Raw genomic sequence first — 15,073 nt, 5'->3', positions numbered from 1 at the left:
GGTATCCCCATTTGAGCACAGTTGAGGGTCTTGGCATAGCAATCTAAGTTGTTTCTTTGGACATTGATGCCTGCTAGTTTTGACTTGTGAAAGTTTATCTTCAGACCTGAAGCTAACTCAAAACCCCTTAGTATTGCCTTCAACGTCACCACATTGGTGTAGGAATCCTCACAGAAGAACATGGTGTCATCTGTGAACTGCAGGATACTCAACTCAACCTTCTTCCTCCCAATCTTAAGGCCAGAGAGTAGATTCGCCTTAGTAGCTTGTCTTACTAGACCTGCCAAGCCTTCTACTACCAATATGAACAGGAAGGAGGCAAGAGGATCGCCCTGCCTCAGCCCTCTGGAAGGTTTAAATTCCTCCGTTGGGCTCCTGTTTACAAGCACTGAAACGGTGGAACTTTCCATGCATCCTCTGATCCAGCTAATCCACTTATTTTGAAACCCCAACCTTTGGAGCATGTCATAGAGAAATTCCCATCTTACCGAATCATAAGCTTTCTCAAAATCCACCTTCAGACACAAGCCACTCCCCCCACCCCTCCTTATATCCTCTACTACTTCATTGGCCATTAGCACACTGTCAAGTATCCCTCTGTTCTTTACAAAAGCTGATTGGCTATCATCGACTATTGAGGAGATGACGTTCCTGATTCTGCCAGCCAACACCTTAGAGATGATTTTGTACATAGCCCCTACTAACGAAATAGGTCGATATTGCTCCAGTTTGATAGGGTCCCTAATCTTCGGGACCAAAGCAATGAAGGATGCGTTGCATCCCTTCGGTAAAGCACCTGTAGCATGGAAGAGATTCATAATTGCCATAACCTCCTCTTTTACAAAGTCCCAGCTTTTCTTAATGAAATTGAAGTTAAAACCGTCAGGTCCTGGGCTCTTAGAACCTTCACATTGCCACACGGCATCCCTTACTTCTTCCTCATAGAACACTTTTAGAAGGCTCATGCTGTCTTCCCAGGTTAGGGATTCAAACTCAACCGCATCTAGTCTTACACCAAAGTCTTTCGTTGCTGTAAATCTAGATTCAAAGAGCTTCTTCGCTTCCAACCGAACTGTACAGGGTTCTTCACACCATTGACCTCCCACCTCCACACCTTTAACTTCGTTTCTAAGGCGTCTCCACCTTAGAGAGGAATGATAGAATCTAGTGCAAGAGTCCCCATACTTAAGCCAATTGGTTCTAGCTTTTTGGCTCAATAAGGATTCTATCCTCCTATCGGTTTCCTTTAGACGACTCAACAAGCCCAACCTCTGCAAATTCTCGCTAACGTCTAAAACTCCACTACATGCCTGGCAATCAAGAGCCTCAAGCTCCTCCAAAATCTTCTTCTTAGAAGACTCCATGTTACCGAAACTATCCCTATTCCAAATCTTCAAGTCTCCCTTTAAACATTTCAGTTTCTCTTTAAACACTATAAAAGCATTCCCCTGAACGGGGTAAGAGGTCCACCAATCCTTCACCATCGTTAAGAATCCCTTCTCCATAAACCACGCATCAATGGTCCGAAAGGGTTTAGGTCCCCAATCCTTAACCAAAGACTTCACCACTATCGCACAGTGATCAGAAACCTCTCTACGTTGCACATACTGCTTACCCATTGGCCATTCCTGCAACCATTCTTTAGAGACTAACACTCTGTCTAACCTGCTCATTGCCTTCCTGTTTGAACTAAACCAAGTGTATTTTTTGCCTACAATTGGTAGTTCAATCAACATATTAGATTCAATGAAGTTATTAAAACTTCCCATCTCGCTTGTATCGTTGTCCCGTACACTTGTTCCTTTCCTTTCTCCTCGCTTTCTAATAGCGTTAAAATCTCCACAGAAGCACCAAATTGGGTCCAAAGAAGCCCCTTTAATAGCAGATAAATTCCCCCACATATCAATCTTCTCTCAACAAGCATGCGGAATAAACATTTACAACCACACACCTACAGCTAGATTTAGTGTGCTGTCCAACCACCGCAATGAACCCCTTCCCCATTTCATGACTTTCATAGGTGAAAGCATCCTTATGCCACATAGTCAACAAGCTTCCACTCCCATTTTCTCCACCATAGTGAACCCAGCCCACGTTGTTGTCCCCCCAAAGGGAGAAACATTTTACATTTGTACAAGTTCTCAATTTCGTTTCTTGAATACACGCGAATTTTGCACCTTCCTTTGCTATAATATGCCTCAAGTATCTAGTCTTTGTGCTTCCCCCCACCCCTCTTATATTCAGGTTTACAATTAACATGATTGATCCTTCTGCTTACCCTCCTCATAACTCTGCAAAAACACCAAGTCTCTCTCCTCTAGGCACATATATTCCTTAACCACCTCATCCTCGTCCTTTGTACAGTACAGCCCCGCTTGTTTACCGATCTCCCAAAGCTTTGGTGGGTCACAATTTCGAGTATTACAATTGACGAAATCCCCATCAGAGATGGACACTGAAGACATACCATGTCTATGATTAGAGAAAGCCCCAGCCTTAGTAATACGTGCATTAATTCTCACTGATCTTCTCGGATTTGAAGTAGAGGCCCCCACTTCAGAGAGCCCTTCAATCATGCGCCAACGTGGTGAGAGCATAAGGTTACTTCCTGCAGCCGCGCCTTCCTCTCCAAACGCGATAGGCTTCAACCCTCCAACCATAACACCCTTTAAAGCTTCGTCAAATTCTTCCGTGTGGCATTCGTCCACCCTTTCCTTCAAAGGAGATTCAATCTCCATCCCTTGATTACCTAGTCCACTAACCTCTCTTTCACCGGTTTGAACCTCCTCACGCTTCTCCTCCTGTTTACCTCCACGGCAGCTCATAGATTTGATATTTTCGTTTGCATTTTCACTTCGAGGAGCCTCCTGCAACGTGCACAGTCCAACGTCTTTTTTCCCAATTTGGGTTTCACAAGGAATATGGGCCACAAGGCATTGGGCCTCCACCTTCCTTCCTTGGCCCACATAGAGAGCGGGGGTCCCTTGTGAGTTAAAACTTTCAAGTTCTACCACTACTTTGGCCAGCTCAGCATGGGTAGAGTAACTATTGCAGATAAGGGAACGGCCTTGGTCAGGGTTGACATCTAGGTCAGCACCTCGACACGCAACCTGGCCTATTCTATCTTCTTTCATGCAAGATATGCAGTCTATACTCTGGTCAGGGCTGTCTTTGTCAGCAATTATCTTAAAAAACAAATTTGTCTTATGTGCACCTTCCTCACCTTCTTCCACCGCCTTGCCACCGTCCTCCTCCCCTTCTGACCGAAGTTCTTCCTTGGACCCAGACCTCGCCTCCTCCTCACAGCTTTTAGAAGAGAAAATCGTTTCTTCAATAAAAGTCTTTGATGACGACACACTATCCGACGAGTCACCATACCAGGATTGCGTGTGCCTTCCTTCGTGACAAGCAGGGGGTTCTTCTTCAATGAGGATATTCCAAATCTGTTCATTAATCCACAATTTCTTCTCCAGTCTGATGTAGCTTTGGTTCTTCACCCGGACTTGCAACCTTGCGTATTCCAGGTTCTCCCATAGCAACGTGGAAGTGTCTATGGATACCAGCGTAGCCATATCTCCTAAAACCTTTGTAAAGCAATCCTCATTCCAGAGAGGTAACGGTAATCCATAGCATCGTACCCAAGCAATTTTATGGTCCGCCATGTGCGACGTCGACCACGGTTTCAGACTCACAAAGAGATTGTCAAACCATACTTTATTACAGTTGATAATATCCTCCATTTTCTCTCCTTCCTTTGGGGTCAACATCACTAATCTGTCCCCCATGTATCTTATACTGACTCTGTTCAAACCTCCTTTCACAAACTCCTCTCCTAGCTGATCAACATCCCAAGCCTTCTCAAACTGCCCAACAACGCTATTCACCATCCAAGGCATAGTGTGGGAAAGCGACTTAATTGATGGTCTTTTCCACTTCCCTTGGTTTGCATATCCTTTCACAACGTCTACAAAAGATCTATTCCATTTCTTCTCTACCCATATCTCCTTTTGTTTCCCTGTGTCCCTCTGTTTTTCCAGATGGTTCACCTTCGTCTCCCTCCTCTCCTCCTTAACAGAGTCCATTTGGTGCCTTCAATATCTTGGAACGTTTACATGGAGTTTCATGTTTCCGACGAAGAGACTGTCCAACTCCCTCTCAAGACGTTCCACATTTCTTACTTCAAAGAACCTAACGAACCCAAATCTTCTACCCCATTTGTTCAACCTCCGTGATATGAAAACTTCTTTTACCCTTGCTCTCCTTTGAAAGACCTTGACCATGTCCAACTCTCCATAGCCATGGGGGAAGTTCGAGAAGAAGAAGGTAGTGTAGTCATTTAACCTCCCTTGATCGCCTCCCCTGTTGGTTCGAACTCTGCTTCCCATGGAGTTAACGCTTATTTGTGTTGCCTTACACAGCTATACCCCGACAAACCTTACCAAAATAACAGCTTAGAGACCATGAACAAACCTTTGTTTTCTTCAATTTTCTTAGTATATGGTAGTGTCGATCGATCTTGATCGGGCATTGGACTTCCATTCAGTCATCTGGTCTGTAATCTATGATTTAACCATTACTCAAAACATGATGTGTTAGTAGGGGACATTAACAAATGTGTGACAATTAAATTAAATGGTTAATATAAAAAAGTACACCATTTTAATTTCATATTCAACATTAAAATCAATGGATGAGGAATTAACTAACATTGATATGTAGCAATTGAGTTAAAATCTTGTTTCAACTCCTTCAACAAATTCATCAATAGGTACATGTTAGGTAGTGGTGTTAAATGACATTTCCTAATAGTGTGACCATCTTCATTTCACTTGCCATATTTTTTCAACATTTCATTTTTGAAACACACGTCTTACATAAACTTTGAAAATACACATATCTTATTGTTGCATTTGATAAATAAATAAATATTGAGTTTTATTTGTAAAACATTTATTAATGTGAAACTAAGAGTCTTAAAATAAGGAGCCTAACTTTTTAAATATTTTTTAATAAAACAATTTTACTATTATATACTTAGATGCTATATGTTTGTTGTTTAATTTTAAAGGGAAATTATTTTTTCTGCCGAAAGTCACTTTATATATTCACATAAACTAGAACTTATCAAAGTCTAAACTAAATGTTTATTTTTTTTTATTAGTTTAGTCACTTATTGTTAATTACCCATTTTAATCAAAGTATCTAATAGGAAGCTTTCCAAAATATTTTTAAATACTCTATTTAAACTCTCTTTCCACAACTTTTTGTTTTACCTATGACCTAACTTCTAGAAAGTCTAACCCAATTTAACTTCATTTGTTAAAGATAGCATGCTTAAACTAATTAAAAAAATTATTTATAAATAAAGGTTAGACTTTCATTTTTGAACATGATTCTACTAGAACACTCATACTATATTTGTCTTTACATAAGTTATTTACATTAATTTGTGGATCTTTCAATATTAAATAGATTTAAACTACACAAGTTTACTTTAATGACAGTGTTGTTAAAGTCAACTTTTAATTTAATTTTGTCTCACCTTTAATACACTATTAATATTTTTTCATTAATTTATCTTATTCTGTACCATAACGATCTAGTAGCAAAATGATGTTTTAAATAACAAAATTCTGTAAGCAATGCTTAATTTGAGTCAACGTTGATAAAAATGATTGCACCTTATGTGCTCTTAAAGATAAAAAATTCACTTTTTATTGATAAATTATTTTCTTTTGTATTAAGATTTCAATATTTATATTATATTATTTTATTACACTAAGTTCATATATAAAATTAAATTAATTTTTTATTTTGTTTGTGAAATTACTGATATGTTTAACATCAATATTATTGTGTCTATTAATAAGTTTATTATAAAAAAGTTTAGTATGTGTTATCCAATTGTTGACTAATATATTATAAATATATTGAATGCTTTTGTTTGAAAATGAGTCAAATAAACTAGTTTGAACTTTTAGAATATTAATATGGAGTGTGAGAAGACTTGTTATTGACTACTTTTATGACTTAACTAAGCTCAATTAATATTCAGTTTAATATAAAGAAACTTAGTGAATGTACAAATATTATTTATAGATTTGATTTTGATCATATTGTAGTAATAATAATAATAATAATGGAATTTATATATGATTTGTGCAACATAATTTCACACATAAAATATAAAATATGTTCTAATTGTCTAAAAAAATAAAACATTATTCCATTATTTTCATATCTAGATTAGCCAACTTTGAGATTGATTTCTATAGATTAAAATATAGTTAATTATAGTCAATATTATTTTGATAAAAAATGTAAACTGAAAAATAATAAACATAATTAGTAAACTAAATAAAATCTTCCATTTAATTTGTTTAACAATAATAATACTTTGAGAACCTATTTCAATATACAAACTTGATGATATGAATAAAGGTTATTTTTAATATTTTATAAACTGATTCAAATTTTTCGTAGAAAAAATATAATTGTAAATTAATGCAAGTTCTAAATATATCACTTATCTTTATTTAACTGTTCAGTTTAATTCAATTTTCAATTAATTCAGTTTAGTTTAACTTATTTGTAAAAAAAAACTGATATTTAAAAAAAAAAAAAAAAAAAAACTTATTTGTAACGTCTCTAGAAATTCTGTAGAAGACTCACTTACCGAGAAACAGTACTGAAAAGTGTAAGAAAAACTGTATAAACAGTCGTGGGAACCGTTGCGATTCTGCCACGTGCAAGATATGCAATGTGGCAGCATCAGAACCGTGCGATTCAACAAAAGATAAAATTTGGAGGGAAAATAAAATAAGCAAAACATAAAGCCATGAACAGCTAACATTGTTTTCTGTTTACGTTTTTTTTTTTTTTTACTTTTTTTGTTATTATCGATTGATTATGATATTAGCTTAGTTGTTGCTTCTGCAAATCGCAACCCAAAATCTCTTCCCCTCTCAGTTTCTCTCCAATTTTTCGTCTCAATTTCTCTCCGACTTCGGTCGCCCTCGGAACACTTTTCGGCGGGGATTACTCGCTTCACACAGTTTATTCCGGGGACGGAATCCGTGAATTTTCCGGCGAGGTAAGGTTGGAATTTTGTTTTGGTCTGAGGGGAAGGGGATGAGTGTGTAAAGTTAAGAACGATTTTGCTTTAGATCTGGAGATTAGGGTTTAGTTTTGGTTGCGGGAGATGCTAATTTTGGCGAGGGGCTTTGGTAGATGGAATCAGAAGTGAGATCGGGTGGTTCTGGGGTTGTGGTGAAGAGCAGAAATTCCTCGGGTTGTTTGATTGTGCGAAAGAAAGGGGATGGGTTGGATGCTACTGCTTCCACCTCTAGGAAGTTCTATGAATCGAAGAAAAGGGCCAACATCAGTGTGCCTGTTAGTGATTCTGGATCAAGCGACGAGTTGCTGATTCCACCTGGTAGAAGGCTTGGGTCTGAGACTATTCGTGTTTGCAATGGTTTGGCTGCGTCTGAGAGGGTTGGGAGTGAGATTAGTAGGAAGAGGCACAGAATGGAACGAATTAGGGGTGCGGATAAAGGTTTGGAGCAGTGGGTGAATAAGCGTAGTAAGTTGGATGTGTACAATTTAGAAGAATATGATGGTATGGATGTGGAGAACATGAGGAGGAGGCATTTGGATGGTAATGCAGCTGGTTTTGGAGGAAGAAGTTTTATGGGGTCGGTTCATGCTACTAGGAGTGGCATTGATAGGGAATTGAAGAATGGGTCAAGTGGTCGTCTTGTTGATAAGCGGAAGAACTCTTATGTAGACAGGTCAAGTGGCTTGTTTCCTGGAGATAATCTTGATCGCATTAGGTTCAAGAGTAACAGAGATGGTGTTCGGGTACCTATACCCTTGCAGAGGGAGAAGTTTAATTCGGATGAGTCTATCAGGGTTCAGGGGAAAAATGGTGTTTTGAAGGTAATGGTTAATAAGAAGAAGGTGTGTGGGCAATCAGAACAGTACTACAATCATCACAAACCTTTGGAAAGCTGGCAAAGGTTGAAACCTGAAGAGCCCATCAAGAGGATGAAGATTGAAGAGACTGCCAAGAGGAATGTTCCAACTCGTCCTTCATCAAACCTGGAAACAAAACCTGTTGAGAAACCAGGAGTACTCAAGAGGGTGGAGAAGAAACAGATAGCATCAAGAAAATATTTGTCAAGCAAGGATGGCAAGGGTGATGAGGGGGGTTCAGATAACAGTGACACATCATTAAATCCCGGGGTAAGAAATACTGTAGCTCGTGAGCCTGTAAAAAAGATGTTCTCTGAGGATGAACAGACTCCTGTGCATGATAAACTCTCAAGCACAAAAGCGAAAGAAGGAAAAATCAAGCGTGGTAGTGGTACAGAAAAACAGAAACTGCGAGAGAGAATACGGGAGATGCTGCTGACTTCAGGTTGGACCATAGACTATAGACCTCGAAGGAACAGAGACTACCTGGATGCAGTTTACATTAATCCAGTAGGTACAGCCTATTGGTCTATCATCAAGGCCTATGACGCCCTTCAAAAGCAATTGAATGAAGATGCTAATGAGGTCAAAGCCAAAGGGGATAGTGCTTCTTTTACACCTATTGCAGATGATGTGCTCAGTCAGCTAACAAGGAAAACTAGGAAGAAAATGGAGAAAGAATTGAAAAACAAGAAGAAAAAATATGACAGTGAAAGTGATAATGAAAAAGAGCCTGAAATAAGAAGATCTGCCAGCAACAAGAATGATATGAATAGCACTGATAGTGATAACAATGAGGAGAAATTAAGCTCCTTTATTAAACAGGGAAGTAAGTCGATGAAAAATAAAATGTTTGAAAGTAACGTTATCAGTGCTCGCTCTAAAATCCAGAATGCTACCCATCACTCAGTTGACGGAATAGAAAAATCATCTGGATGTGATTCTCGTATACATGGACGGAAGAGTAATAAACACGGAAGATGTACCTTGTTAGTTCGCAGTTCTAACAAAAGATCAAATTCAGAATCTGATGGCTTTGTCCCATATACGGGAAAACGGACAGTTCTTGCCTGGTTGATCGACTCTGGAACAGTAGAGTTAAGCCAAAAGGTTCAGTACCGCAGACGGAAGAAAGTCCTGCTTGAGGGGTGGATCACAAGAGATGGCATACATTGTGGCTGCTGTAGTAAAATCCTCACAGTTTCAAAGTTTGAGCTTCATGCAGGAAGCAAATTGCCACAGCCATATCAAAATATTTTTTTGGAATCTGGAGTTTCTCTTCTACAATGCCAGATAGATGCATGGAATAGACAAGAGCATTCTGAAAAAATTGGTCTCCATTCAGTAGATACTGACGGTGATGATCGAAATGATGATACATGTGGTATTTGTGCAGATGGAGGGGATTTAATCTGTTGTGATGGTTGTCCATCAACATTTCATCAAAGCTGCTTGGATATACAGGTATGTGGGCGTATTTTATTTTTCATAGGTCACGGTTCTCACTTCGCAACATATTGTTAGAACATTTTTTTTTTGTCGTGATTTTGACCTGTTTCTTGGTGAACAGTAGCATATGAAATTTATGTTTCTCTTCCAGATGTTGTTTGGTTTATCGAATCTTTTTGGGGTGGTCGAAGGAGGCACTATGTCTTTGTTGGTTGCTTTGTTGTTATGAATGTTGAGGGGACTGAAGTCACGTTCTTGTTATTATGCTTTTGCAAATGTGTTAGGCGAATGCTGAACAAAACTTGTGCCTACTGAATACTTAAATGGTTGAGTCTGTCCAGTGTCAGCAAAGAAGTTCATTCAAAGAAAAAATACCTTCCTATACTGTGGTATATGAGGACTTCAATAATTTAATTTATGGCCCTCTAACTTCTTTTATACCTAGTAGGCATGTTGAATAGGTTTTCTCATAGAAGTTGAGCAAGTGTTCCCGCACACCAAAGCTAGAATAATGTATTATTGAGACTTTGACTGAGGTGTTACTAACTCGTTGTAATTGCATACTTAACTTTATTTCAGTAATGTAATTGATATATATATATATGTGTGTGTGTGTGTGTGTGTGTGTGTGTGTGTGTGTGTGTGTTGATTATTTTAGGAGTATTGTTTTTTCATGAGGAATTCATTTATGTTGTTGCAGATGCTTCCTCCTGGTGAATGGAATTGTCCAAATTGCACCTGTAAATTTTGTGGCATAGCCAGTGAACTTTCTGAAAAAGATGACGCATCAGTGTCTATCTTACATACATGCAACTTATGTGAGAAAAAATGTATTCACCTTCTCTCATTCATATTTTTTATGTTTCTTCAATATGTTTATATTCTATTGGCCATTACTTCTCTTCTGTTTTTCCCCTTTGATGTTGTTTAATAAGTACTTTCCATTTGCATAGATCACGACTCTTGCGCTAATGAGATGGATGCCCTTCTTAATAACCTCAATACATCAAGCCTTTCTTTTTGTGGGAAAGAGTGCAGAGAGGTACATCTTACAGTTATTTCTCGTTTTCAAAATTTTGAAGTATAGCTTGATGAATGTATCTGTATTTATTTAACCATTTTCTTTCTCATAATTTAGCATGCGTTGAGAGTACCACCAATTATTGTGCACTAGTCTATAGAATGTGCTTCTTCCAAGACATTGCTTTTTATGAATTTTCGTATTTTATTGGTTTGTTACAATGAATTTTTTTCAAAGTTGCTGTGATAAGCCCAGATTCTGATTCGTTGTTATGTTCTTCTTACTTGTACAGCTTTCTGAACAATTGAAGAAGTATATTGGTACCAAGCATGAACTAGAAGCGGGTTTTTCATGGTCTCTCATTCATAGAACGGATGAAGACTCAGAGGCAGCTTGCAAGGGAATTAATCAGAGGGTAGAATGTAATTCAAAATTGGCTATTGCACTGTCTGTGATGGATGAATGCTTTTTACCTGTTATTGATCGGAGGAGTGGGATCAATTTAATCCGTAACATTTTATATAATAGTGGGTAAGTAGTAGTTAAAAGTTCAAAACATTATGAATTCGCCATTATCCCTATATTTAATTTATGAGACCTCTCATTCTATTTGTTTTCAGATCAAACTTTAATAGGTTGAGCTATGGTGGCTTTTACACTGCTATTTTGGAGAGAGGGGATGAAATCATTTCTGCGGCATCTATCAGGTACTAAGCCTCAGACTTTGTCTTGCTGACTCGTTTATTGAATCTCTGAGCTTTTCTTTTGAAGAAGGAAAACAGCAGAAAGAGTAGAAATTGGCAGAGTGAAAGGTTTTTCTGTTGCAATTGGATTGAATGCCTACTTACCTGGTGCACCTCTGAGAAGTTAGGGGAACTAAGAAAATAATTGAGAAGAAAAAAAAATTGTAGTTATCAAGACAATTTGTTTTGATCATACGAAGGAAATGAAATTCGTAATTATGTAAAATTTTCCAGTCATGCTTCATTTGCTTTAGAGAACTTCTCCTTTTCATGGCATTTATAAAAAAGTGCCATAATGAGGAAGCATGAGTGCATTGGGTAGTCACTCTGGTTCCTAACTTTCTTGAAAGTGACATTCAGTTTTACTGATTTAGCTTAAAAGCTAAAAGGCCATGTTCTTTTTCTTGGTTTCTCACTATCATAATCTATATCTATGCTGCTATGTGATTTTTTAAGTCTGAATAAATGAGTATACATGTAAGTATTAACTCCCATGTCTTAGGTTCCATGGAACTGAGATAGCTGAGATGCCATTCATTGGAACTCGTCACATATATAGGCGTCAAGGGATGTGTCGCCGGCTTTTTTCTTCCATTGAATCGGTAAACCTTGAAGCTATGATTCATTGCGATTTACTTACACCTAAGATCTATTTAGAGCTTTGATTGAGGCTTTTCTGTATACATTTTTTATTGACACTGACACATTCTTATCTTATTATTTTCTCCTTGGTTGGAAGGCCCTTTGTGCTATGAAGGTTGAAAAACTAGTTATTCCTGCAATTGCTGAACTAACACATACATGGACAACAGTTTTTGGTTTCACACATCTGGACGAATTACTCAGACAAGAAATGAGGTCACTGAATATGGTGGTCTTCCCTGGTATTGATATGTTACAGAAGCTGTTAGTGGAAGGTAATAAAACTGCAGGTGTTGATGCTGTTTTTGTTTAAGTAAATTTCAGCGAGTTACTTTTGCCAGTGCATAAGTTTTACTTTCCTTTTACTAACAGGTTCTGAGAAAATGGGAAATGAAGACAACGATTTTATCCATACCAAAATGGGAAATAGGTCAGATATGGGTTCTTCAACTCCACAAGATCTTCGTGGAAGTGATGATGTTAGTTCAAATCCTGCTAATGAGACAAATGATGAATGCAGCGATGCTTCTCGAGAAATAAACCAAGTTTTGGTTGACGGGATTCTCTGTTCCAAATCTCATTCTGAGGAAATGGTCTCTGATTCAATTTCAGATAAATGTGTTTCTCCTTCTAGAACTAGTCACAGTGCTCTAGAAATGAAGAATAAAGTGCTGGCTCCTCCTCCTGTTGATAAATTAAATCCCACTTCTGTGAGAAGTCACCCAGAAGATATTCCAAATGTTCAAGCTTTGGCTCAGGAAACTGCTTGTTCTGATCCATGTTCAGCAGAAAACCTTGACAAGAAATGTCGCTTGGTCACTGCTATGAATTGTGATTCGCTGGAGCTTGACATTAATTCAGTTTTGAACTCTCAAAAGTCAGACAACACTCCACCTACCAAAGAGGCTTATATGAATGATGCTCTTGAAGCTGTTACTTCAGGGATTTTATCAGAAGAGAATATTATTCCAAAGGGAAGTAATCAAAATGTAGATGTCTCCATTTCTGCTCTCAATCATGACGACGAGAGTTTGTTGCAACTAGGATCTGGTTCCAACTCTGAAAACGGATGCAAAAATGGTAAGGATTTGCTTTTGAGCCCAATAGTTGCTTCAAATGAAACATGTGTGGATGAAAGTGGCGTAAATGCTTCCGGTGATAGTTCCGAGACTGTTGTGGTCTAACAGATAACCCAGTTCTGTATTACTTGTGATACTCATAAGTTTCGTTTCAGAGCTTCACTGCGTTGTATGTGAGTCAATTTTCAAGGCTTTAGAAGCTTCTGCGTTGTGCTTTGATGTTGGTATTATGAATAAATTCTATTGATTTTGAGGGAATCATTATTTGGTCCCTTGTCATTTATGAGTGAATTTTGTAATGTTAGAAGTAGCTAACTCCATGTTATCTGAATGTTTCTTCTGCCAAAAAGATTCAATTGCATCTGCGGCAAGACCTGTTGCCGATTAGGTGAAGTTACTGAGTGAGAAGTAATATCCCATCGATCTTTCAACAAAAGCAAATACTTGAGTTACACTTTTGATTGTGCTGCTCTTATTGTATATATCTCAATCTGGTAGAGTCGAAACAGGTTTCTGCTCAATCCCTTTGTGTCACTATGTTCATGGTAATTCGTCAATCATATGGCGTTGGCAATTGTACTTTGAGAAACTCTTTTTACATATATTTTTGTCTTCTGTTTTTTCCCATACATTGGTAGGAAGTGTTTAATCTGGTTTCATGGCTTGACTATATTTAACTATGTTTCCTTGTATTAAGCTTGTGGTCCGTTTCTGCCAAAGTTCATCAGCATAGAATTTGGTGATAATGTATTTAATTTGGGCAGCCCTTGTTTGTATTCACTTGAGAACTGAAAATGCTTTGTACTTTCATCAAATTGAAGTCATGTTTTGATATGATTTTTGGAAGACAGCTGTTTTCTTGCACCCAGAAAATATTTAGAATGTTTTTTATTTATTTTTTCTGAATTGAAGTTATCAATCTAAAATATAGTTTTACAAACTGGATTAGTCTTACATCAGTCTATAATCTCAGTTCTTTATTTAAAATTGAAGTAACAAAATTTCAGTTTTTTTCATGAACTATTATTAAAAATAAATACAAAAATTACGAGAGACTAAGGGAAATCTATAAGTCAAATCTGTCAAATCTATATGTTAACAAAAATTATATATGAAAAAAAAATCTTATTTCTTCATATCACAAATCGGTAACTGAAAAAAATCTTATTTCTTCATATCACGAATCAGAAATTTATTGTACCAATGTTATAACGATTACATGTGAGATGAATAATAAATTACACATCATCAACAAAATAAAGAAGTACACATATCAACAAAATAAAGAATGAATGTTGTTGGACATTGACATGAATCTAATAAGAGAGTTTGCACACTTATGTAACAAAGATACTCATACAATTATTATTTTTTTATAAAAATGTTTTTATGTTAGGTATTACTGACATTTCAAGTAACAATAATCATCTACCATCACATGAAAAAATATTATTAAAAAAAGAAAGAAAATAAAAAAAAAATATGGGGAACTAGGCCAAAAATCCATATGTTAACAAAAATGATACATAGGTAAAATATATTTATTCATAAATAATTCTAAGAACAGACTAGATGGAAACATATTATACCAATGAAACAATTCTCTATGAATAAATTCTAAATTAGTCAACTTATTAGCACACGCATTCCCTTCACGAAAAAATATGAGTAATCCTTAAGCTGATTTTCCCACAATAATTAAGACAAATATTCCATCTAAAAAACATTTGTCCTAGCAGAATCACATTCTAACCAAACATTAGTAAGTCCCGTCTTTTGAGTTTCTTCCATAGCATGCATAATCCCATAAAACTCAGCAAACAGAGCAGTATGAACTTCAAGGAACCTCTCATCTCACAGGAAGAGGACAAATAATTTTACCAGAGTGTTAATACCAAAAATCTTGATCATGTTAAAATCTAACTTATCATTTTTCATAGAAGCTTTAGACGAGTTACCCACCAAACAACTTAAATCTTATCTTGAAAACGAGCGAGGTATAATTTCTAAATTGTGGACACGGACACATATCTATATTATATAATTATGAATTATATAAATTGATGATAAAGATTTATATGCATAAGTATGTTTCAAATTTTTTTAACAGAAAATGTTTCTTATAGCTGGTTCAAAATAATTTGTTCTTTATTTTTTAATCATAA

General features: G+C 36.8%; 1 protein-coding gene across 1 annotated transcript; it reads left to right on the top strand.

The window, feature by feature from the left end:
* Positions 1-6,844: 6,844 nt before the first annotated feature.
* On the top strand, positions 6,845-13,537 carry LOC137810383 (uncharacterized). Its single transcript, XM_068611620.2, has 8 exons — positions 6,845-9,438; positions 10,124-10,253; positions 10,377-10,465; positions 10,737-10,975; positions 11,065-11,151; positions 11,690-11,789; positions 11,927-12,104; positions 12,202-13,537. The coding sequence occupies exons 1-8, from the start codon at positions 7,231-7,233 to the stop codon at positions 13,011-13,013; spliced, it is 3,843 nt and encodes a 1,280-aa protein (XP_068467721.1). The 5' UTR covers positions 6,845-7,230; the 3' UTR covers positions 13,014-13,537.
* The last annotated feature ends 1,536 nt before the right edge of the window (positions 13,538-15,073 follow it).

Source organism: Phaseolus vulgaris, chromosome 2, assembly GCF_051622355.1.
Source record: "Phaseolus vulgaris cultivar YP4 chromosome 2, ASM5162235v1, whole genome shotgun sequence".
Taxonomy (NCBI): Eukaryota; Viridiplantae; Streptophyta; class Magnoliopsida; order Fabales; family Fabaceae; genus Phaseolus; species Phaseolus vulgaris.
This window is presented reverse-complemented; position numbering and strand designations above follow the sequence as displayed.

Coding starts and splice junctions, on each gene's coding strand:
- LOC137810383 (XM_068611620.2), top strand. CDS start 7,231: ATGGAATCAGAAGTGAGATCGGGTGGTTCTGGGGTTGTGGTGAAGAGC. Junction 10,254..10,376: donor CAACTTATGTGAGAAAAAAT/GTATTCACCTTC, acceptor CCATTTGCATAG/ATCACGACTCTTGCGCTAAT. Junction 10,466..10,736: donor GTGGGAAAGAGTGCAGAGAG/GTACATCTTACA, acceptor TTACTTGTACAG/CTTTCTGAACAATTGAAGAA.